The sequence below is a fragment of the Medicago sativa genome, chromosome 5, assembly GCF_051527215.1.
Source record: "Medicago sativa cultivar Bolivia chromosome 5, Bolivia_mono, whole genome shotgun sequence".
NCBI classification, from domain to species: Eukaryota; Viridiplantae; Streptophyta; class Magnoliopsida; order Fabales; family Fabaceae; genus Medicago; species Medicago sativa.
This window is the reverse complement of record NC_140753.1, coordinates 28,525,422-28,552,272: the sequence shown is the minus strand read 5'-3', so window position 1 is coordinate 28,552,272 and position 26,851 is coordinate 28,525,422. Positions and strand designations below refer to the sequence as shown.

At 33.3% G+C, this 26,851-nt stretch overlaps 2 protein-coding genes across 4 annotated transcripts; one reads left to right on the top strand and one right to left on the bottom strand.

Annotated features, from left to right (window-relative positions):
* The first annotated feature begins 7,757 nt into the window (after window positions 1–7,757).
* Window positions 7,758–9,860, top strand: LOC146921552 (expansin-A10). Its single transcript, XM_085714936.1, has 3 exons — window positions 7,758–7,958; window positions 8,069–8,381; window positions 9,013–9,860. The coding sequence occupies exons 1-3, from the start codon at window positions 7,832–7,834 to the stop codon at window positions 9,317–9,319; spliced, it is 747 nt and encodes a 248-aa protein (XP_085571062.1). The 5' UTR covers window positions 7,758–7,831; the 3' UTR covers window positions 9,320–9,860.
* A 5,786-nt stretch (window positions 9,861–15,646) lies between these two features.
* LOC146921551 (agamous-like MADS-box protein AGL30) lies at window positions 15,647–21,033 on the bottom strand. Of its 3 annotated transcripts, none has more exons than XM_085714934.1 (11): window positions 20,950–21,033; window positions 20,376–20,561; window positions 19,203–19,262; window positions 19,086–19,104; window positions 18,907–18,971; window positions 18,505–18,520; window positions 18,364–18,425; window positions 18,139–18,235; window positions 17,378–17,410; window positions 17,154–17,278; window positions 15,647–16,244 (listed from the first exon to the last, which is right to left on the bottom strand). In XM_085714934.1, the coding sequence occupies exons 2-11, from the start codon at window positions 20,558–20,560 to the stop codon at window positions 15,824–15,826; spliced, it is 1,083 nt and encodes a 360-aa protein (XP_085571060.1). In that variant the 5' UTR covers window position 20,561; window positions 20,950–21,033; the 3' UTR covers window positions 15,647–15,823. The 3 variants fall into 3 exon arrangements, with proteins under 3 accessions (XP_085571060.1, XP_085571059.1, XP_085571061.1); XM_085714933.1 differs by having other exon boundaries at window positions 17,378–17,425; window positions 20,950–21,031; XM_085714935.1 differs by lacking the exon at window positions 20,950–21,033 and adding an exon at window positions 20,867–20,947 and having other exon boundaries at window positions 17,378–17,425.
* Window positions 21,034–26,851: the final 5,818 nt, after the last annotated feature.

Sequence of the window (26,851 nt, the reverse complement as noted above, 5' to 3'; positions counted from 1 at the left end):
ATGCCAACCTCGTCTGACATTGCTCCTCTTCAACCTATCATGTCTGTCCCGCTTGAGTCCCCTATTTTTGTTCCTGCTCCTGCGGCCCCTCATATAACCATTCTTGGATACCCTTCACAGAGCCTCCCATTCCACGACCTCTTCAAACTTTCTACCACCGTCAACGACCTTTTGTTGTGCATGTTTTGACACTTGTTTCAGATATTGAGGTCATTCCAAACTCTACTTCGTCGTCGCCACCTTTACCGGATCCGACCATATATGTTCCTAGTGCTATTCATTAAGGTATACATCATACTCGAAATACATCTCCTCAGTTGACATGTGCTATCATCATCTTTCCCCTCTTCATTATACTTGCTTGCCTTCTTTGCCTTATGTCTCTATTCCTAAATGTCCACGTGAAGCTTATCTCACCCTGAGTGGAGGCAAGCAATGATTGATGAAATGTGTGCTCTCCAAAGCAGTGGCATATGGGAACTGGTTTCTTTACCTCCTGGAAAGTCGGTAGTAGGTTTTCGTTGGCTTCATATGGGGAAAATATGTCATGATGTTAAAATTTATCGATTTAAGGCTCGTTTGATGGCCAAGGGATATACTCAGATTTTTGGGTTAGATTATAGTGACACATTCTCACCTGTCGCCAAAATGGCATATGTTAGACTCTTTCTTTCAATTGCAGCTATTCGGTATTGGCCTCTCAATTAACTGGACATTAAAAATGCTTTTTTGCATGGTGATCTTGAAGAAGAAGTATATATGGAGCAACCACCTGGGTTTTACTCTGGGGAGTCATCTACCATGGTTTTTCGGCTGCATAGACCCCTTTATGGTCTTAAACAATCTCCTCAGGATTGGTTTGGCAGATTCAACACAATAATGCAGCGGTTTGGTATGATTCGTAGTCAAGTCGGTCATTCTGTTTTTTATTGTTACTCATCCCAAGGGTGCATTTATCTTATTGGTTATGTATATGATATTGTCATAACTGGTAGTGATCAACATAGAATACTCTAGTTAAAACAACATCTTTCTAATGAGTTTCAGACTAAGGACCTTGGTAAACTCCATTACTTTTTGGGTATTGAGGTAGCCCAATACAAGGGTGGTATTGTAGTTTCACAAAGGACATACACTATGGATAATCTTGAAGAAATATGTATATTGAATGTTGATGTCACGGACCGTTCGACACCAAATATCATTTTAAGTTAACGGTTGATTGGTTGTTTGTTTGAAACTAAGTTTAACTATTTTGCGAGAATAAAAGTTGAGATTAATAAGGCGTGAAACTTGTTAGGATTAGAGTTCCTTGATCAAGCATCACACATAACCTAAAGATCATACATGGATTCTAGCTTTTCTTTTATATTATCACATATCCCTCTTCAATATCATTCATGTCCAAATAATATTGTGAAATCAATTATATCATTCAATCGTCGATGTCTCAAACTATTGAACGATCCAAGAGTCGATCGTATCGTTTAATCGACAATTTCTCAATCTATTAAACGATCTGAAAGCATTAAGTTTGAATACAAAGAGTGATTATCAAAATATCAATTCCATGTCTAGAATTTATGTTTTGATAGATGATTATTCTAAGCCTAGATTCAAGAGTATTTTTCAATAGAAATTAATTCAAACATAAACAATAAAGTTCAAGAATAATCTCAATATCAAATCAAATGCTAGAACCATATATTTAAAGATCAAAAAATTACATGTTTAGCTAAGATCAAGTACCTCTAATCCCAACAATGGTGATTTAGCTACTCATTGTCATGGAAGCTTTTCAAGAATGAATTGCAATAGTAGGATTCATTACAAACTGATCTCTCAACAAATGAGGAAGAATCCACCTTCTATCACTCTCACTCTATGAAGAACAAGCCCTATCTCTCTCTCTAAAGCTATTGCAGAGTATTATATGAGATTATAAGAGATGTCCTAAATGAAATGATCAAGTGGGCTTTTACAGAAATTATGATCTGCATCAACTCGCCTCGCGAGTAACTTCATTCGCCATGGCGAGTTGAGGTTTCTTCATCAGTGGGTTTGTGCCACGTCAGCTCAGGGGAGTTTTGGCCGCCCTAACTCGCCTCGCGAGTAATATTGTTCGCCATGGCGAACTCTTGACCTCCTGACTCGCCTTCTACACGCCATTGCGAGTTGGTGGCGAGAACTTTCTGGAACTTACTAGAATTTCTCGCCATCCACACGCCATTGCGAGTTGGGGGAGAGTGATGTCTGGTACTTACTGGAATTGCTCGCCTTTGGGGTCGCCATTGTGAGCTGGAGGCGAGTGACTTCATGTTTTTGCCTCTTTGTACTTTTCTCTATTTTTCTTCTTTGATTGGTGTCTTGAGTTCAAATCCTGCACAATTGGGTAAAGTAAGGAAAATAAAGCGTAATAGGGCAATTATCACTTTTCTCTCGGCTTTTCCCTAAATAACTTGCAAAACAAGTAACAAATGTGCCTTAAACATACGATTGAAATACTACTTTTTGGCACTTATCAAATGTCAAGCCAGTTGATACTCTTATGGATTCAAATGTCAAACTTCTACCTAATTAGTGGGAGCCTCTATCAGATTCAGGAAGATATAGGAGATTGGTTGGAAAATTTAATTATATCACAGTCACTCATCCAAACATTTCCTTTGCAATTAGTGTGGTAATCCAATTCTTAAATTTTCCTTGCCAACAACACATGAATGCTTTAATTTGAATTCTAAAATACATCAAATGTGCTTTAGAAAAAGGTCTTATTTATGAGGATAAATGACATACTCAGATAGTTGGTTACTCAGATGCTGACTGGGCAGGTTCACGCATTGATTGACGATCAACTTTTGGGTATTATGTACTTGTTGGAGGAAACCTGATATTCTGGGAGTGTGAGAAAGAAAATGTAGTTGCAAGATCAAATGTTGACGCAGAATATAGGGCCATGACACTAGTAACATGTGAACTCATTTGGTTGAAGCAGTTACTCACAGAACTTCAAATTGAAGAAGCACAACCAATGACGCTTACATCTGATAATCAAGCCGTGTTGCATATTGCCTCAAATACAGTGTTTCATGCTAGGACCAAACATATTGAGATAAATTGTCACTTGGTCAGCGAGAAGATTAAATCAAGGGACATCATCATAAGCTTTGTCAATTCAAATGATCAGTTGGCAGATGTTTTTACAAAATCTCTGTGAGGTCCTAGAATACGTTATATATGTGGCAAGCTTGGCGCATTTGACTTATATGCTTCAGCTTGAGGGGGAGTGTTGATATTTAAATAAACAGTAAATAATTATATTTACGTTGTAAATGTATTTTAGCTTGCTCTATAAGTTATTTATGATATAATATTATGTTGAATACTCATTGTGTAAATATATCATAGATTAGTCTCTAAGCTACTTAACTCAATAGATTATAAACTGAATAAAAACTTTATTAATAGAATCAAACAAATAAGAAGGGGTTCATCGTGGAACCATAATCAAAGAGGTTTAGTTTCTCATGGCAACCGACATCATTACAAAACAATAGAAAAACATACCTTCATATCCTCGATCCTTCACGTAATGTCTTGTTTTGCCGATTTACATGATTTCTCACTAAAAATACTCAAATCACCTGTGTAGTTGCATGATATAGGATAAAAATGAATTACAATAACTCGAATGAAAACAATATAAAACGTTCATCAAACCATTGCCAACTCATTTGATTTACTTCTATTTTGTCTTTAAATGCAAAAAAAAAAATAACTAAAAACATAGCTAAAAACAGCATATGTTATTTCATCATCAGTATTCAAACACAAATCACTTTACATTCAACATACTTTTAGCCAAAATCAATGTTATATATGTGCCATATATATTTGGAACACCTAAAAGGTGAAACATCCTCCCATATCTATGTGGAACCTCAAAGAAATCACCACAATAACCACCCAACTAACAAACAAATCCAACCATGTCCCTAAACGACAACCAGAAAAGAAAACAGGGAATTGAATCCCCTAAAAACAACAAGCGCGACACTCCCCACCCCTAACAATAGCTAGCCGAAGCCAAACTACACCAAAAAACCAACAGTAGTAGCAAGAAACCTGCAGTTCCGCACCAACAGTATTAGGACACTCCCACCACTAGGAAACTCAGCAAAAGACAGCAGTACCCCGCAAAAGACATCATAAAATTGCCTGGAGACCAACAGGGACACGCCGGCTGATGTTACCTCAAGAGACACTCCTTGGGATTCCACCGCCATTCATAGAATAAACAAACTTGAGATATAATCCTAGACAACATCCAACGCCACGAGACCACTTTGATTTCATCCATAATTTCCTCGGTCTCACAAATTACATCTTTGAAAATTTTATCATTCCTAGCCCTCAACAAAGCCCAAATTGTCGTATGCCACACTAGCCATAGGCCCTTCCGAATCTTCTTATTCAGCTCACCTCCACTCCAACATTCCCAATGGACGAAGAAATTCGGAGGAGATAAGAAAGAAAAGTCAAACCATCTCAACACCTCAAACCAAACCCCGGTGGCCACATCACAATGAAGGAAAAGATGTAGCGTTGTTTCCAACCCCCTCCCACATAAATCGCAAGCCTGAGAAGCATCGGCCGGTAAAACATTCCTAACCATAAGATTATCTTTAGTAGGAACTCGGTTGAGGAATACTTTCCAAGAGAAAGCTATCACTTTTGAGGGATCCAGACTTTTCCACAACTTGTCAAACACCGCTTTTTCCTCCTCTCGCCAAAACTCTTCCGTCAACATCAAACCTTCCAATTTGGCGTAGGCCGATTTGACCGAAAAAGTTCATTTCTCTTCCAAATTCCATATCCATTCATCCTCCGCTTGAGACCACACCACTCCTTCCAAATCATCCAATAAATTCGCAACAAAGGTTCCCCTCCCACACAAAAAAGTTCCTTCTCCAAACTAAATTCCACTCCACGTTAGTGCCATTTAGGGAAAGTAGCTCGCCAATTGTCGCTTCTTTTTGATTGGAGATTTTAAAAAGTCTAGGATATTTGAGTCGAAAACACAAATCACCCCGCCACCTAACATTCCAAAAACTTTTCTTTGAACCATTCCCCACCTTTCTTCGTATTTCCGACGAGAACCAACTTTGTCCACCAAACTCATTTAACCCTACAATGTCCTTCCACCATAATGATGCATTATTAGGAATTACACAAGGACCCCCCCCCCCCCCCCCCCCCCCCCCCCCCCCCCCGCCACACACACACATCATACTCTCTATACAAGCACCATATTTCTCCGTTAGAACATCTTTCCAAAGAGCTTTATCTACCCCTAGCAACCTCCAACGCCACTTTGCCAACAAACTTTAAAACTGAAGATTTTCCTTGATATAGTAGAAAAGATTTTGTGTAATCCATAGTTTACAAACTTTTAGTAAGGGAGTAGTGAAATTGTTTTGTACTTTTTCTCTTCATAGAGAAAGAAGCCACATGAAGAAAAGGAAACACATAAAAATGTTCATCGTCTTTTGCAACATCCCAATCATATATTAAAGGAAAGAAGGAAAAAGTACAAATAAAGGGAGTACAAAAACCAAAACCTTAAGTAAAACAAACACCTAAATAAAAGACAAAATAAAGAGCTTAGAAATACGAGCGACAACTTTCCACCAAACAACTAGCGAAACAGACGATTATAAGCACCAAACTTAAAGCCTTTGCTAACCCCACCATGTTCCTGCTTTAGCTTGTTCTTCTTTTTTCAGGGGATCACTAACTCAAATTGTGGATTTGCGTTTCCATTCAAATCTACAATATGATCTCTCTGAGCCATGTTAGTCCATGAATCACTCAAGAAATCCATATCTTGTTGGACCATGGTATGAGCACTTGTAAGCCCTATAAGTTGCAAGTAATGAATAACATCTGCGCTCAAGTTTGACAAATTAGAATATGTCACCACTATGGAATGATTACCTAAAGGAAGTGAGTTGACTACCACTTCCTCGTGCAGATCTTCGCGATAATCCATATTGGTCACTACATCACACCAAGGGGTAACAATACGCATATCCAAAAATTTATTGATTTCTTGATCCCCCTTGTTTCTCAACTAGATAACCACCATGAGTTAAAATGTCTTCCACCTGCATTGTTGCATAAGAGTTCTCTAACATCAATATAAGATATCTCTACCTCATGAGTAAAGACATTTCTTACATGAACAATAACTTCCATCTCTTTAGAACATATAATATTAGTAGTAAGAGAATCCTCTTCCACAACAATTTTACAACAATCTGCAACATTGTTTGGAACTGAACTTCTGGGCATTGTGAACTCAACAACCTTCTCAGCTTCAACATTTGATGCAGAAGGATTAGCAACATGTTGCTCTTTATGCTTGTGCGCATATGATTAAGTTGTAGGCTCTTTTGGAGTATGATACTTGCAATTCTTAAAAGAATATCCAATTATCTGAAATATATAAGTACAAAAGGGGGAAGTTTCTCATACTCGATGTCAACATAAAATTCAAAGTCATTCTTTTCAACAAGGATCTTTTTCACAAAAAAAATCAGAATTCATATCAACATCTATTAACACCATTCCAAAATGACCAAAAATCCTATTCTTAGTCGCCTCATCAAGACCCAAGGGAATGACTAAAGCCCCTGCAATTTCAAACAAAACTTAGGGTCGCCAATTAATTCAAAGTAACATTTTGTCCAAAAATCATTAGTAACATTTTCCAAAAATTTAAGTAACATTTTGACCAAAAATCATTAGTTTTCCAATTTTTTTTTTTGCAAATAATTTAAGATTATTGTCTTAAATTAAAGCATGAAAGTTGGGATTGATCACACGCTCTAAACAAAACCTATATTAAAATATACTATTCAGTTTTCAAAGTGGTTAACGATGTATATTTTTGTGGTTAATTCCTGAACAGAGCCTATATGAAAATATACTATTCAATTTTCAAAGTGGTTAATAATGTATATTTTTGTGGTTAATTCAGTTGTAAACTTGGTTAACGATACCACTCAATTTTTGTGTTACAAAAATTATCCTCTATGATAATTTTTTTCAAAATAAAAATTAAAACTTGACAAAAAAAAGAAGAAGTATATTCATTGTATTTATACTATAAACAACAGAGATGTCACCGTATATTATCTAAAATGTGTGTTCATATATCACTACTCAAACTAAACACAGTTATCATATATGGAAAGGCCAATACAAACTTCTCACAATGCCAAAACACAAAGTGAAATTTCTCAATAAAAAATAAAATGGTACCCTAATAAGTTTTTACCTCAAAAAAGAAAAGAAAAAACCAGAAAGCATTGGTGTAAAAGAGGGACTAATAGAAGTGTCAAAAGGGTAGTATTTGTTTGTGGCAAATGGAAGATGCTTGCATGTGCTATTGGCAGTTTGCTTAAACCACTATACCCCACATGGGATTTTTAGAGATTTTCTAATTCTAACAATGAAAGCAACAAAACCACACGCTTTCCACCACAAAACAGCTTTTGTTACTACTTCAAAAAATTGTTTTAATAAGCTGTTATTAAATTAACTGCTATTTAAAGCACTTATTCACCTCTAGCGGCTTTTGGTCCCAACATTTTAAAAGCGGTAGTTAAACTTGTAACTGGCCCAATTGTATCTACTTTCACTCTCCCCTCAAAGGTCTATAAATTAAGTACCTTACCCTTCATTCTTTCCTCACTCTCACAACTTCACATTCTCTCTCTCATACACACTAGTGCATTTCATTGACCCTTCATTACAAAAAAAAAAAATGGCTCTCATTGGGTTGTTCTTCATGGTGTTTCTCACTATGTTTTCATCTGCTTATGGTTATGGTGGAGGATGGGTTAATGCACATGCAACTTTCTATGGAGGAAGTGATGCATCAGGAACAATGGGTATGTATGCAACAATAATACATAAAAAAAAAGTTAACATTTTTATACTATTTAAGCAATTTGGACCAACCCCTTTTGACTAATTTGTTTAATATTGAATTTTTTTTTAGGTGGTGCATGTGGATATGGAAACCTATACAGTCAAGGTTATGGAACAAACACTGCTGCTTTAAGCACAGCTTTGTTCAACAGTGGTTTGAGCTGTGGTTCTTGCTTTGAGATTAGGTGTGCTGGTGACCGTAAATGGTGTCTTCCTGGCTCTATTTTGGTCACTGCTACTAATTTCTGTCCACCAAACAATGCCTTGCCTAATAACAATGGAGGATGGTGTAACCCTCCTTTGCAACACTTTGATCTTGCTCAACCTGTTTTTCTTAGAATTGCTCAATACAAAGCTGGAATTGTTCCTGTTTCTTACAGAAGGTAAATTTTATAGTACTTTTTTTTTCTTCACTTTTTGTTGCATTTTGAGATTAAATTTGTGTAATGGGTTGGACCTTCATGTCACTTTCAACTTGTAAATGTTTTTTTTTTTTTTTTTTTTAATTTTATTTTTAATATGTATTTGGAAGTTTCCCTACTTTTTGTTTTATATTAGAGTGTAATTTCTTTTAGTTACAAGATTTTAACTTTATCTAGCTAGTTAATGGGGTTGGTAATTTTGTAGTTAAAGTACTGTATTTTTTTCTCTCTAAATGGGTTGATGAATGAAACTACACTATTAATTAACTTTTGAAGATTATTTATATGTATAATATTAAATTAAATTTTGTTATATTTGTTTGATGAAATTATCTACCTTTTTATATAGTACCCTTCAATGTTAATTGTACCATTTCACCTCTCTAATAAATAATTTTAAATGTTTTTTTTTCCAAAACAATAATTAATATTAGTACTTTGAACTCTGACATCAACAATTAAAAAATAAAATATTTTTTATTAAAAAAAGGACACTTATATAGAAAAGGAAGCAATGAATAGCCAAGTTGTAAGTAATTTATACTTGTGTTTATAAAAAAGAGGTAATTTATTGTTGTGTGGATTTGTGTAGGGTACCCTGCAGAAGAAGGGGAGGAATTAGGTTCACAATCAATGGACATTCCTACTTCAACTTAGTTCTAGTAACAAATGTGGGTGGTGCTGGAGATGTACATTCAGTAGCTATTAAAGGGTCAAGAACAGGGTGGATGCCAATGTCTAGAAATTGGGGTCAAAATTGGCAAAGCAACAATTATCTTAATGGCCAAGCTTTGTCTTTCAAGGTTACAACAAGTGATGGCAAAACAGTCATTTCCAACAATGCTGCCCCAGCTGGTTGGTCTTTTGGTCAGACCTACACTGGTGCCCAATTCCGTTAGACACACCATATCAAAGTTTTATGTCACGTAATTAATTAAAATTAATCACATACAATTTATGAAGTAGTATTATGTAATTTTCTTAAATTGAGTATTAGTATAACTCAATAGTATACTAGGGTATTAGATAGTATGCTAGTTTTGGGGGTTGAGGTGAGATGGGTTGGTTGGTAAGTAATTGAAATTCTAGGGGTTAGAAAATGTGAAGGGCTTTTTTTGAATTGGCCTTTCATCATTTTGATTGAAGCAAGATGGTTCATATTTAATTGGACCTTCTTGATTATTGGAGTCTTTTTCTAATCTTCAGTTGGCAAAGAAGCTAGCAAAGAAGATTATGGTCATTTATATTTTATTATCTTAGTATTTTACTATTTTGGAAGTGGTGGAAAATTATACCACCCGCCATATTAGTATTGTTAGAAGCATTGTTTGCTTCACTAATTACATGTGAGCAAACTTAGCTGAGTGATTAATAGTATGTTGGTGTAAAATGTCCTATGAAGCAAGTAATGGAAAGTTGAAGTGTGATTTGCTAGTATTACTACTACCTCTTGTTAATTAATGTATTATTCATAATAATTGAAACAGTTATGTTTGTTGGCTAAAGTTGAAGAAGTTTATTGTTTAGCATCACAACTACTCATAATATTTGCATATCAAAATATAGCTAAAGAATCAATATTATATTATTCAAGATAAATTATTTTAAACATAATAAAGGACATTGTAACTTAATTTTTTAACTAGAATGCAACATTTGCTAACATTTTTTTTTTGAGAACAACATTTGCTAACATTGTTAAACATATTTTACCAAACATTTTAATTTTAAGTTTTTGAAACAACTTAAACTTTCTTGAAATCTCTTGTATTTTTTGAAAGGGTGGGTCTTTTAGACTTCTAATTAGTAAATATTAATTCAATAAACTATTTATTAACATTGTCATTAAAAAATTTGTAGCCTTTTAATTTGCAAAGTAAGAAAATTAAATTTTACCTAGAGATTAAGAGTATCTTTCAAATTTAAAAAAGAAAAAGAAGATAGAGTAGTAGCAAAGTAGAAAAGGACAGCTAAAAGAGAAACAACTATCTCCATGTGCAAATGCCAAATGTCAAAGAGAAACAAAGACTTGCCTTTTTATGGTGTAAATATGACATGTGTAGTTGGATTCCTTTCTTGTTCACAACAAACATTGCAGTCATATGTTGCTTTCACTATTATAACTATTCAACCATATGCATTTTGATTTTACTATGTCACATGAATGATGCTCAACTTCCAACAAAAAACAAATAGGGAAGACTTTCTATACATGGAGATGGAGGGTATTGTTGTTTATTGAATGAGCAATGATATTTTGACATCCATTTGATTACAACTTTGTTGACAACCTTGTTTTTCTCACTTCTTATTGGTCAAAAACAATGGAGAGAGAAAAAGGAAAAGAGAAGATAACAACATCATGTGAGTATGAGAGAGAAAGTTGTCCAAAAGTTGTCAAAAAGTGGTTGTCAAAATATCATTTCTCTTATTGAATTAGACTACGAATTCTTTTAATTAAGCAATTCATTTTAAAGTGTGAAATGATGAATACATTAATGACTAAATTTAGGTTTAGTTACTTTTTTTTTGTCCCTTAATTTAATTTTGAGGTTCAATATGTTCTCTTAATTTTATAAGGTGTCAAGCTAGTTCATTAAATTAGTTCCATACTCTTAACGCAAGTTAACCATTTTCATTCAAATTCACATAAACGTTGTGTAATTTGGCATTTTACAATTCACTCAACCCTAAATATCAAGTTCCCCTATATTTAACAAATTTAGGGCTGTTACAATTGACTATCTATCCCAAAAATTTCTCATGTTTTTTCAATCTAAACATTAATGTATTGCAATTGAGCATATCTTCATCGTCACATCTAAAAAACTAAAAAATCATTGAAGTCGTTAATATATATTGGTAATGGACCGCACCATATCCACTTGTGCATGAAGATTGATTTTGACTAACAAATTGAATGGAAAACACTAAGAATTCTGCTCTTTACCCAACAGTTATTGCTCGCTCTCAACCGAACTTCCCAAAATACCCATGCGTGAGTTAACTCATGCAAGTGTTAATTCCAGCGTGAGTTAACTCAGACAAGTGTTAATTCCAGCGTGAGTTAAGTTGCGCAGCTCATGTTAAGATGCGCAGATTGTAACACTTGCATTACTTAACTAATGCAGGGGTATTTTTGGTATTTCAGTTGGGCGCGAGCAAAATGTGTTGGAAGAAGAGCAGAATTCAAACACTAACATGCACTAAATAGAAGATGTTAACTTGAAAGTGATACACAAAATTGAATACTACAAAATTAAAAAAACAAATTAATACTTATCTTGAAAATTGGAAATGATATTTATTTTGGATAATTTTCCCCAATGCAACACATATTATGAGACGTAATTAAAGTATAAATAAAAGATAAATAACCCAAGACAAAACAAAATTAAATATGAACAAACTAATAATCAGTAAATTGATGATTTCCTCGTATTAATACTAATACTACTCCTGAACTTTAATCTTTAGCTTGGATATCAAGTTCTATTCCTACTCTGCTTCGTGCAACAAAAAGTTTGTGAAAAACTCTTTAAAATAATAATGGTAACAATGTTTAGAAATCTTTGTCAAAAAGAGATTAATATAAAATAATGGTAACAATGTTTAGAAATCTTTGGGTAGCTCAACTTAACCATATCCACAGATACATATTGTTATCTCTAACTAGAATGCAACATTTGCTAACGTATTAATATTTTGCGAAACATGTTAATTTTAACTTTTAAGTTTTTGAAATCAGTGGTTGATTTAAATTTCTTGAATCGCGTAATTTTCTTATTTTTTTAAAAATCTGTATGACTTTTTTTTAAGGATTAAATCTATAGGACTTGTAGACTTTTAATTTGCAAAAAAAGATAAAGAATATTTGCTGAGATTAAGAGCATCTGTCAAAAAAAAAAAAAAAAGAAGCAAGAGTGACAAAGTATGATAAAGACAGCCAATAGATAAACAACAATCTCCCATGTGCAAATGTCAAAGAGAAACAAAGACTTACCTTTTTATGATGTAAATATGACTTGTGTACTTGGAATCCTTTCATGTTCACCACAAACATTGCCTAAATATGTTGCTTTTAATTTTACTATGTCACATGAACGATGCCCGAACATCCAACAAAAACACAAGTGGGGAAGACTTGTCCAATATCCAATTTTCTATACATGGAGATGGAGGTTATCATTGCACAACATATTTAAGTAGACTATGAATTCTTTTAAAATTAAGTTTTTTTTCCCATTAACTTAGTTTTGAAGTTCAACTTGGTTCAATAACTCTAAAAAATGTCAATTTGCACCTTAAGTTAGATATGTTAGTGCAAGTTGGTCATTTCCATTCAAATTCACATAAACATTATGCAATTAAGCATTTCATTAGTCACTAATCTTTCAAAAATCTTAATTCCCCCTATTTAACAAAATTAAGGTTTCTAAAATTTAACTTCTCCCCCAAAAATTTCCTAAGTTTTTGCAATCTAAAACAAAAATGTCTTAGAACCGAGTATCATCTTTTTATCACATCTATGAAGCTTTGGTAAATCATGGAAATCATGGTTAGATTTCATAACCAAGATGGGTGCCTAAATGTTGGGGTGGGGTACTTATGGTTATTGTTAGGAGGACCACATTATTCTCCTTCCCTCCTCCACCCATTTGTTGTATTTTTCTAAATGGAAGTTTTTATAACGTTTCCCTTAAATTCACCTATTTGTTGTATTTTTTAGAATTGCTTTTATTTTATTTACTTATTATATGAATAACATTTTACATTCATGCCCGTTAAAAAAAGAGTGTCACTCTTCGAAAAAAAGATAAATTAAACTGTATTTAAAAAGGCTTAATTAAAAACAATTAGTGTTTGGTAGGGATATTGAGGTATGCTTATCGAGGTTTGAACCCACTTATTTCAACACATCCAAATCGTTCCGATCCGTTGTCGCAGCATGTGGGTGGTGAACTCGCCCTCGGTGTCAACACCACTTCTCATTAAACCGCCGGCTTTGTCGCGGTTGGTTATCATGGTGATTGCAGATCACTATTGTCCGTCTCTTATTCATTTCTTAACATTTTCCTATAAAGAGTATAATTTATCTGATATTTATTTTTTATATTTTTTTAAGCAAAGCCCTCACCATAAAATATTGAGGAAAAAAAAAATGAAACAAAGGTGAGGAAGACCAAACCAAAACCCTCTCAATCAAGATGAAAACCTAATACAAGGTAATATTAGCCTATTCCTTCCAAAACTCTCTCTAACAAACAAAGAGAGAGAGAGAGAGTTCCAGAAAGAAAGGGTAGTAAAGGGCAAACCAAGATTAGCTCAATAATCATCACATTGATTACCCTGCCAGTATATGTGCAAAACCATAAAATTCATTCTTTTAGTTCTAAAAAGATAGTTACACTAGTTGTTTCTTAGATGCCAAAGAATCAATAAACTATTGTTGAAGACCATCACCAGCAATTATTAGTTTTTTTTCATCCAAAGACTAGACCAGTTGTTAGCATAAGCCAAATCCACATCTCTCACAGCTCCTGCATGATCAGCTTGAAAGGCTCAATTGTTAGAACTACAAGATCAGAGATAGAGACATGTGAGCACTTCTTTGTCTTGTTGCCATCTAAAGCTACATTGGAGCTAATCTTCCCATCATTGAATCTTTATTGGTTTCAGATAACATTGCAAATGTTTACTAAAGTAGACTAGAAGTAATTTCTCTTTGCATTGAGGTGTCCATGATTTGTGGCCAAGCTTCGAAATATCTTCAAGAGATGTAAATTACAAAGTAGTGTTGAGGATTGTGGCAAACCAACACCAAATTTGAATAGCATAAGGGAGTTCAAAGAACAATTGGAAGGTTGTTTCAACATTATTATAGCAAAAATTGCACATAGAAGGAAGGTGGCAGCTCATCTCGATCAACTTATCATCAGTTGGGACTTTATCGTTCATGACTCTCCAAATATCATTTGTCCGATTTGAATAAGTATGAATCTTTGAAGGTCAGGGGTACCATTACCAGCACCTTTCCAAGCTAGTTGATTTGTCTTATATTCTAAAGGGATGTTGACTTGCAACATAAGTAATCTCATATTAGGATTCATGTTAGCCAAATCTTGAGCGATTGACCAACACTTATTTTATCAGTGATAAAGTCGGAGACTCTTGCTGAGAGCTGAGAATATGATTGAAGTTGAACAATCTTTATATACCATATTTTTATAAACTTCTTGTGTTGTATTGGCAGTGATAATTCTGCATTGTGATTTGTTGAGTGGTTGAACATGCAAATTAGTTTCACTAGCAACATGATTAGAGTGGTATGATACTTTCAAAATAATGTTGTGTTGTGATTATGATCAACCAATACCATTTATTCCCACGTATATATTTGTTAATTATTTAACATTTTGAAACAGATGAATGAGAATGCAACAAGAATGGTCACAATGCGCTTACTGATGGGAAACCACAATGAATGTAACAACGATCTCATTCAAAAAGCAAGGAACTACTGACAATTGATGACAACACCAGTTGAAAAACCACGAGGATTTGCGTTTTGGTATCATGTTTTTTCGAATCATTGGCACACATTTTGGACCACCTACTTTAGCATTTTGCAAAATATTTTAAGAACATTTGCCTTGCTACTTTTGGTTTATGGTCTGTTAAATGACTTGCTGAACATTTGAGCCATATGTTTTGTTACCCTATGTGGTGTTGTTGGCCTAATATTTTGGATATTATTTCTGAAGTGTTTAGTTGAAAGTTGGCATGTAGATCTTTAGTACATTCTATTATGCTATAAGACCAACCAATGTAGCCCGTGACTATCTCAAAATGGTTGCACAAATATCATTTCTCAATAGTTATAAGGCCATCAGGAGCAAAAAATTGTTCATGGCATCATAGAAAAGAAGATCTCAACTATAGGTTGGAACCGAAAACTGTAACAATCATTAAAACTTACTTTAAAAAGAAAAAAATGAAATATTAAAATTAAACAATTTTATGATGATAAATATATATTATATCTATGAGATGTCAACTTAATGGAAAGAGTTTGACTTTGTAAGCTCAAACGACGGAGTTTACAATTAGTGCCATAATTTTCCCTTCTCCATTTTTTTTCCCAACACACTAAATCAGTTATAAACTTTTTTAACAATGTTATAAGTATAAAGTATCCTCTTGAGTCTTGAACAACAAAAGGAAGCTAGCAAGTACATTCAAAAAGGTGAATGCAGACTAATTTTTTAAAATTGGGACATTACAATATTTTTATGTGTGTTGTAATTTACTTACAATTCTAATATGCTACCAAAAGGTGCAACAATGCAAAAGGAAATCATGAAGGAATACCAAAACAAGGAAGATAAAAAAAAAGAGTGCTACTATGTGAATCCAAAATGCACTTGTGGAAAATTTCCCTGAGGATACAAATGTTCATCAAAGATATTAACAGCACAAGGACCTGAATTAGAAGTCCAAGCATGGTGATTATTAGACTGATCAAACCCTTGTTTAGGTGCTTCAAAATTTGCATTCACATGATAATTATCTACTTGAGTTTCATGTGGATTATTCATCCCTGTAACTGGTTGGAGCTTCATATCATTCATAATGTTGAAATTGTTTGGTATGTATGGAACTTGTCCATTAAATTGTTGTAGTCTAACTGGAGCAGTAGTAGTATTGCTCATGTCATTAATGATACAGCTTTCTTGACCAGAATTGGACATGTTGGTTTTGGTGCTTGAGCCAAGATAACTAGCATAGCTTCCAAATGATGAGCTTGTTGAGCCCTCTACATCTCTATGATAGAACAAAATAAGTTTGATAAGTAAAGTTAGAAACAAATATTGAAATATATTCAATTTAATATAAATAAAGAACACCACCATGATCAACTTTATTGATTAATACCAATGAAGCACCGACGTAGACATGGACACCAGACACGACACGGACACCGACACACTGACAAGGATAATAATTTGAGAAAAGACATAATTTAGTGTAACCATAGGTGTCGTGTCGATGTTGGTATCAAACACTGACACGTGTCCTACACCGAAACACACCTAATATTAGGAGTGTCTTTGTTTCGTTGATTAATACAAATGAACTGTAAAGGTAGTCTCTAAGATGCATGTAGAATTGCTTTTTGTTTTAGTTTGAGTCTCTGTCATATTTGTTGATGTTGGTTTTAATCCCTAAAAATGTGGACTAAATTAACTTATGTTCATAACACGTGACTATAAGTAAGGACTAATTCAAGCATAAACAAATATTACTAGAACAAAACAAAAACTTGTGTTTACAAGGATTAAAAGTGAAAATTTATAAATTTTCATTGGCTAAAATATCTTTAAGCCTATAAGTTATAGACAGAGACAATATTTATTATTATTTTTTTTTTTTTGAAAACTCAGTAACCGGTATAACGATCGACTAATCTGAAGGTCAAATTTCACCATCCATTTGTGGAGGCCCATTTAAAACCAGAGCGAGCTCTGTATGGAATAGCCAACCGAAATTGGCATTGGATAATGTTTATTATACGATTCATCAATTCCACTATGATTTTATTTGCCTCTATTGTAACTAAAATAATTTTAACATTAACTTACTACCAAAATGATTAAGCAAACTCAAAAATCAGAATATCAAAGATAGTGTTTTGATGCATTCAATACATATACTTCAGAAAAAACAACTCACTTGTGGAGAAGCAAACTTGAGTCTTCAGGTAACACTAAATTCTGGCTGTCACCATTAACCATCCAAGACAGAGATTGAAGATGCTGTTGGTGACTCATTTTGTAGGGAAGCTGCAATTCATTGAACTAGAAGATAGAGAAATTTCAGCCATGTTTTTATTTTTATATCATGAGAACAAGTTTCAAAAACAAAAGAAAATTAATTACCCTAAAACAATTATTTACCTGATTATTGCATTGCAATGATGCCAGTTGTTGCTTTTGTACATTTTCCTATCAAAGTATGCAGAGTTAGTCATTATTGAGGATAGTATGGTATATAAATTACTATCATTGCATTTATCCAATTATTTAAAATAAGGGCTTGTTTGGATCAACTTATTTGAGTTTATCGATCAATTAATAATAGCATTTGTGAGACTGTTTGAAAGAGCTTATTGAAACAGCTTATGGCATATCTATAAATTGTTTTTGGCTTATTATAGTAAGCTATTCAGGACAGTAATATGAAAGTTTTTTGACTTTATTTTATCTTTTGTTATAGAAATAACATATTTACAAGCTATGAACATGGACACGGACACGAATACTGACACACCAACACCGCTAATAATTTGAGAAAATAAAAAAATTCAGTGTAATTATATGTGTCAGTGTCGAACACGACACGTATCCGACACCGAAACATGTCTAATCCAAAGAGTGTCCGTGCTAGTTTTTAATTCAGCTGTTTATCCAAACAAGGCCTAAATACAATTTTTGTGTCCAAACATCAAAACCAGATTTTTTGCTTAAAGAAATCATCTAGTAGTTTGTTCAATTTGTTTATACAGACTAGATATAAACACAAACAAAAGCTGTATATTTTGCTAAGAGTTTCAGTTTCAAACAAACTTATCAACTAAGTTCAGAACCTTGATTCTCCACTAAATAAATTAAAAACATTTTTCATAATGTATCAGGTACAATGAAATTTAGGTACATACCTTATGAGTTTGAATTTGATTAAGAGACTCCTTGAGTGAATCTTCCAACTGTCCCAGTTTATCCACACTACTAATTTTTTCAATGTCAGACCAATTGCTGAAAAATACAACAAAAAACAAATTTTTGAGATTGGCTTAAAAGTTGTAACTAAAGGACATGTTCATCATAATATAATTATTAGTGTGAAACTATAGATTATACAAATAAAAATTAATAAAATGCACCTTAATCTCTCATGAATTTCGGAGATACGCTTATGTAAAAGCTTGGCTTGATCACTCAAATCCTGCACAAATTCAGTTAGTGAAGGACAAAATAACAATGAATGAGAAAATGAGAAAAAAAGAAGTAATTCAGATGTTTACCTCAACAGTTTGACTACTGCAACAAAACAAAAAAACAAAGAATATTTTAGTGTCTCAACTTAGTGAAATTAAATTTGAATGTATTGATCAATGTTTTCGAAACCAGATATGAGATCGGATCAATGAGACTTGCGAATCATGGTTAAGTCACACTTGAATCGGATGGCAAATAAAGTTAAAAAGTAAATAAAAAATGGTTGGGCCAACAGCTGTTGAATCATGGTTCAACGGTTCAACTGACCTGGCTTGATCCGATTCAACTAGATTGCAATATAAATGGAATCAAACCGACGAGCGAATTGGTTGGCTCTTGGTTCAACCAGTTGAACCAGCCAATTCGGTCCGGTTTTCAAAACATTGATATTGACGACGCATTGCTAAATTAGTTGCAGCAGGACATACCTTGTGCCATAAAAGTCTTGTATATTCACATCATGATCTAACTTCTTAAATGTTTTCTTTAGTGCCTGGCCTCAAACAAAAAATCATTACTAAGAATGAATGAGGAAACAATTATTGCTTTCAAACCAAAAAAGAGAAAGATGTATGTATGCAGAATAAATTGTAAGAAAGTGACTTACTTCAAGACTCTCCAATTTCCTGTTAAAATTCAATTGGAAAAGTTTTATCAAATTCTAATGTATTTAGGGTAACAATGCATAAATAATTTGTCTTATCTCAAGCGATTTTAGATGTACCTCTTTGCCCTTTCTTGTGAAGTTAGTTGAGCAAACTTTGCAATCACCTCTTCAAAGTTGCTACATTCACCAAAGTAGAGGAGACAATAATTAGACAAGGAATGACAATCCTTATAAAATAAACATATAAATAAGGAAAACTAACATTAGGAATTCATGTCCTTGAATGCTCTAATAATAATAAAAATAATCAAAGCAATTGGGAATTATCATTACTTATGCGTGTTTGGAAAATTTTAACCATTCACACATTTTTTGTAGCTTCTATGATTTCACCGAGAGAATGCATAGGGAAGTGAGAAAGAGTGAGAGAACATGCATCCAAACACACATATAGCATGTTTGGTTCCACGTTTTCCACTCCAATCTCACGTCCCAATGACCTTTTTCCCGTGATATTCAGAAGGGAAAAGTGTAAGCTTATGCGTTAGCGTGAAAAACCACTGTGCTTTTGAGAAACGCGACATAGTACCAAATGAACACTTAGCATATGTTTGGATTTTCTTGAGATTGCAAAGTCACCATATTATAATGAAGATTTGGATACCAATGTTAGAATTTTGTTTCTAATAGTAATAATTCATGAGGGCATACAAGCAATTGTGATTTTCCTTTTTCTAAAACTAGGCTAATGTTAATTATAACGATCAAATGATACCTTAGGCCATATAGTGTTGTGATCAATTTGTAATGGTCATTGAAGAAAGCTTCTTCTCCCACCCTTTTACTATCTTCGTAAAAATCGATCACCTCTAAATTTGTCAACTGTATGAGAAAAAACACTATTTTTTTTTTGAATTCACCCGGACAAACGTGAAAAAAGACGGTGTTTTTCCCATCGAAATTAGCAAATCCGGAGGAGTGCAACTTTTAAGAAGACATTAGAGAGGTAAAAATAGCTCTCATCTTTGAACACCTAATTCTTGTACAAGTGAATAAAAGTGTGCACCATCATCTTATGAAATTGCTTGCCTTGGTTTGCCCCATTAAAACTTAGAATTGAAAGCTTGTGACAAGGCAAAGGAAAGTTTAACTATTTGATGCAGTCAATTACTAGTTAACAATAAATAAGTAAATGCCCTATTGGTGTTCTATCAAACATAAAGTTAACAAACCTCCTTAAACCCATTTACATTAATTGTTACATACAACAAATTAAGCAAAAATAAATACCTGCGCCTCCCTGTGCATAATGAAGGTTTTCCACCTGGAGAAAACATAAGTAGTATAATATCTATATCACATAATATAGATAATTCACTAGCTTTCTTCATTATTCCATTCTTTCTTTTGGCATATGTTGCTTGGCGTCCATTTGTGTTCTCCAACCTTTTTATCTTTAGCTTTACCCTCCCCATCCTACAAATTCATATATAACCAAAATATTAATTCTTAAATTACATAACATCCAACTATTTTAGCTTAACCATTACTTTAATTTCCATTTCTCATATATTAATGTAGAAATTCCAACCTATACCCTTTAATTCATCATCTAGATATTTCACATAACACATGCAACGTATGGAATTGATCTAGACCCAAGGACCCAAGAAAGAGCTTCAATTGTAGTAAATTCATGATAACATGCATAATTCACGTAAAAAGGTAGCAATGAAAAATGTGAAAAGGGAAAGGATATAATTGAAGAAACAAACTCATACAATGAAGATTGAATTTGTAATACAAGTTGAAGAATTCACAATCCAAATTACGTTGATTAAACAATCAATAGAGAGATGTATACACATTGGAAGAAAATGATGATGATATAACACATTGGTGAGCACTAGAGGGTGACCAGAAAAATCGGTCATTGGAGCGTCCGAAAGAATAGGGGGCTGTTAGAGATTTCGTTTGATTTCCCATGTCACCATGTTAGTATTACCAACAATCTTAACAAGACAACCATTTTCACTTGTGACTTGTGCATTCCCACCATTATAAACCGTGCAATTGCAAAACCTTTTTATGTTGGACCATCATACCATGATATCATTCAATACTTTTTCGTATTCATTCAAAATAAACACATAATAATAATAATAAAAATAATCCCCTCAAATAATAATATCTATACTATATATAAAGAAAGATATTAGGAGATTTTGGATGAATTTTGGGCTGACTTTTTAGTTATTCCAATTATACGCTTAACCAAATATTTCTATAACAATATTATATTGTTGATGTTATTAAAAAAGATAATTTTTTTTGTTATATTTATTATATAATTGTTGTCATTGAAAAAGATAAATATGGTTTTTTTTAAGTAAGATAAATATGGTATGTTGAGTTTATTACATCTGGAATTCACAAATATCTATACTTATATTCTTCAAAAAAAAAATATCTATACTTATAATTTTAATCTATATAAAAAATTTATACAAAATATCGTTTGTGATTTAAACACAAAATTTATATAAAATATCGTTGATAATGTACACGCGTTAGCACAATAAAAAAAGCGGAAAGACGGGCACGTGAGTACCCGTCTTTTCCCTATTATATACTAGCGAAAAGACGGGCACTCACGTGTCTGTCTTTCCGATCTTTTTTATTGCGCCATCGTTTGAAAACTATGAATGGTACACTATTATATACTAGCGAAAAGACGGGCACTCATGTGTCCGTCTTTCCGATCTTTTTTATTGCGCCATCGTTTGAAAATTATGAATGGTATTTTTTTTATGAAATTTTGATTTTGATTAAAACTAATAATATAAATTTTGTTGCTTTCAAATTTTAACATAACAATGTAACCAAAAAAAAGTTTTAACATAACAAAACCAAACTAACCATGATTATCTATTTCAATGACACCAACAATATAACAAAAAAAATATAATCTAAATTATTCTTTTTTTTTAATGACACAAACAACAATCTAACAAAACACATTATTTTAATATTTAAATTTATTCTTATCTATTTGTAACATGTGTTATTTGTATTGGAAATTGAGGGTATTTTTGAAAAAAGAAAAAGTCAACCCAAAAGAGCTCAAAGAGATTATTTTCTTTATATATAGTATAGATAAATAAAGAAAGTAAACTCTTTTGGGCTGACTTTTTCTCCTTCTAATTATAGCTTAAGCAAATTTGACTGTAAGAATGCTATTTTATTGGTGTTATTCAAAATGATAATAATTTATTATAAGGTTAAATATGTTTTTGGTCTTTATAAATTAACTTTTTGTTTTAGTCCATCTAAAATTTTTCTTCGAGTTTTAGTCCCCCAAAAAATTTCCAACTTCACTTTTGGTCTATCTTTAAAGTAAACTCATACGTAAAGTTCATATTTTTAAATAAAATTTTGCAGAAAAGTTTATAACACACGAGGCAATTTTTCTTTGGTACCTTGAGCATTTCAAGCCACCCTTTTATATTCTTATTATCCTTTGTGAAATCATTTTGAGCCTCCGAGTGCAAATTTCCTTTGTTGTTACTAAGTGACGAATCATGTCACAATCCTGAACCTTAAATGCAATCTATTTGATTTCTCTTGGAGTTAGATAGATTATTATGTTGACTTTGTATGGTTTGAACTAAGTTTGGGGTTGCTAGTTGGAATTAGCAACATTTTAAGGTTGAGGTGGGGTACCAATAGAACTTATTTATCAAAAAGAAAAAAATGAAAAAAATATAGATTACCATGGGTCAACACACAAAAAAAATAGAAAAAGAAAAAAAATTCAAGAGCCAAAAACATATAAAAATTTGGCCACTGAAAAATAATAGTTTATTTATGTTGTTGATAAAGATAATAAATATAGTTCTACTTAATACCCATCTTGTTTGATTTAAGGAAGGGAGGTTGGCACATCAATGTTTAGTAGGAATTCCTAGGTTGATAATCTAACTCCAAGTTTCTTTGTTAGCCTACTTTCTCAAATATATCCACCCTTAACCTCAGCCACATTATAACCCCAAAAGTCCTCAAAGTGTGTGAATAACTTTAACTTGACTGTTTGTTTAGAAATGTTTCAAATTTATAGCAACGTACATTCATGTGACGACTGGAGTGGGCAAATGTCCTGACCAACCTTTCTGGATTTAGGAGATACAAATGTGTATCATGGAAAAGAGTTATGAGCTATCTTCTCCAAGTTTGTCCCGCTTGAGTGTAACGAGGTAAGTTAGGCAATGTTGTAAATGTGATGAATGATTATCTGAACACAACTTCCGAAAGGTATGTTTTTCCTGAAAAAATGCAAAGAATAAAATATGTTTTTCTTTCATTAAAGCAAGTTGAAAGCGAGTTGGACAACACAACATGTGTTGTCGACTCGTTCTGTGGGTTAGCAGTGTCGTCAGAGGTCCGGTTTTTGCAGTATTTTCCTAAAACATGAACCCCTCAATACCAAGGACCTATATGCTATTTATTGAAGCTTTATTGAAAGAAAAGTAATGAGCAAGTATTAACATTATTAAGCAAAATATGGCACATGAGAGTATGATTATGTATAAGTCATGTTGGGTAGGACCCTAATTCTTAAGCAAGGGGTAACTCATAGAACCTCAACTTAGATAGTTTAGAATAGTCATGCCATTATGTCATCCTAAGCATATTAGGTTTATGTATGAACAAGAATAATTAAGTGGTTATTTACCGCTATATGGGTAGGCTACGGACCCGTGGTAACTAATCAATTCGTAAGTTGAGGTTATAATGCTTCTTATCCAAGAACAAGTTTATGTAAAATATGAACATGTTGTGTCTTTTGTTATCCACGCTAGGGGGATGATACAAGAGGTTCACGTTATGGGACGGGATACGCTCCGCAAGGTAGGCCCGTACGACATTAAGAGGAATCCGGTTTTAGCCTCAGATAGGGATTTCACCGGTTATGTCATGGGAATAAATTCCGGGGTTACTCCACTCGGGATTATTCCGTAAAATGAACTCAGATAATGTTGTTTATTACATGTAACACCCTAAACCCCACACATTATTTTTTTTAATAAAAATACAATAATTAATTTAACATGCAAGGGTGTCACACATCTTCTTCAATTCAAAAACACTTCATTTAAATTTTAAACGTCGCAGCGGAATAATTTTCAAAATAAAAAAAAAAATTCACATTTATAATTCCACATCAAAACTGAATTCAAAAGATAGCAATTCAAAAATCTTGCTTCTCCTTATCACCTCCTCAAGGGTCAATGGAGAAGGTAATTCGTCATCCTCATCATCAGCAAAGTCTACTGATTCAACCACCACAAAATCATGCCAATCAATCATAGCAATTTGTATTCTTTCTTGCTCTATCTCATCTTCAGCCTTTTTTCTAGCACGCTTGTGAATGCTCCCATTCCAGCCTATTCACACATCTTTCAAGCACGGTAGTCATGTCGGGTACACTCTTCTTTAGCTTATCTGTCAACCCCTTTGGAGGCATCAAAACCTTTGAATATGCATGGGAAAGGGAAGTGAAAAATGTAAACATGTTGTGAGTTGGTTTCATGAAATGAAATTGGGGGTTATTGATCTCCCTACTTGTCAATCCTGTCAAAAAGGATTTCCCATTACGAGCCACAAATTGTGTTGTAAGCTTTATTATATCCAGCTCCTCCCTTGTAATGCCTTCAGGAAGCCTAACTGTATACTGCTCAGCCTCGGGAGGATCAAGTATTTTCCTTATTGGTTTAAAGTGGGCAGAAATATCAGGCTTCTCCGTAGTTCCTACATCTTTACTATCTGTTTCCGGTGCAGATGGAGCAGAATCCCGAGGTTGTTGAGTAGAAGATTGATTCTGACTACGAAACTCAAAAAACGAGTGCTGATAATATGCATGATAGGGATCAGCTTGATTGAGGAAACTAAACTTGGGATTGCCGGCATAATTAGCAATAATCAACTTTTCGAATTCAAGACCATTTTTAGCAACGAACTGAGAGGCTTTATCAATAATGGTTTTAATGTCTGGAGGGGGGGTGAATTATTCCAATAGTTCTAGTGTGTGTGGCAACAGTTTTCATCGGTGCTGCTTCCTCGATGGAGAGAGGACCAAGATTTCCATCAGTGGGAGGAGCGGGTAGAGGAAGTATAGATAATGAACCTAGCATGATGAGAATTAAAACAGATGGGATGTAATAGCAAGCTGCATATAGGACAAAAAGAATGGGTCCCACTGGTCAAGGGGGAGAAAAGTCAACTTCTTCTCCCCCAAACCTTCTTCTCTTTCACGTAAACAACAACAACATAAACACCTCCATTTTTTGATTTTTTTGGAAAAAACTCAAATAGTCACCAAATCTTACAAAATAAAATACCATTTTGTTTGGATTTTCACGCTGATCATGAATCTAAGCTTAGATTTCACAGTGAATGTTTGTATAGAGAGAAAAGTGAGAAAAAAGTTTTGACCCAAAAAAATAAAACTCAAAAAAACAGTGAATTAAGCGAAAATAATTAAAGGGAAAGCATCATAACAACTCCAGGGGTATCAAAACATCAAAATCCACCTTAATTGAGCCTTGAAAAGGTCTAACTCACTATCACTTTTTCTTGAGAAATTGTGGTTTTGAATTCACGAATTTATGTGATTTTTCTTGAGTTTTTGTGTGTTTTTGGTTTGTTGGAAGTTTTTATGAACTTTTGGTTGAAGAATGGTGAAGTTTCATGGAGAAATGAAGATTTTGTAATTTTTGATGAAAATGGTGATTTTGTGAACTCATAATTTCGGCCATCTCTCTCTGAGTTGTTGGCTACTTATAGAGGGAGTGACTTGGTCACCAAGAGTGCTAAAATTAGGTTAAGTGGTGGGTAAGAAAGGGCTCCATCTCCAGTACGCGAGCCTTATGGGTCTCGTACCGTACGAGAGCAGTTTTTTTTTTTTTTTTTGGGTCTGCAAAATGATTACAGTCATTGGATATTTTTGAAAGGCAATGGTTGGTTGTGATCTAAAGGTATGTTGACTTAATTAGTAAAGGGTGTTTTAGGAATTGTCTTGAAAATTTGGAAATGTTTCAAAGGAACGGTTCAGAGACATTAAAATGTAATTTTTTTTTTGTTACAATGTTTAAAATATTAAACCACTGAAAAATTAAATTTTCTTTTAATTATAACTAGTAGGCCCTCTAATTTTCTAAACACATTAATTTCTCCTCATTTTATCCAATTTAATTTCAATAACCTTACACACAATTTAATTTGAGTCATTTTGGTTTGATATAGCTTGTATTTGTTTTTGCAAATACTAATTTTTTCAATACGAAGAAACAATAACAACAATTATTTTTACCATCAAATAAATCAAACATCAACAATTACATAAGAGAGTAACCCACTTGGGTTGGCCTGTTGGTATTGGCTTGAAATTTGGGAGTGTGTTCCTCCTCGAGATTTCAAGTTCGATTCTTCCCAGTGTCAATTTAGGTGGGCTAATTTAGCTTCTTCAAAAAAAAAAAATTACATAAGAGTAAATGAAAATATAGAAGTGGGAAGAGTATCAATAGATGGACAATGTGGTTGGCAAATATAAAAGAAATAATTTTCAATATATCCGTTTTATTTTTTGTTTGGGTATTTTTTTTACTGGGACTAAAGAGTGAAAAATACTTATTTATTTTTAAGCATTTTTTTATTTTATTTTACGATATGTTGTGGTATATAAGGTAAAAAAAATGACGTGGAACATT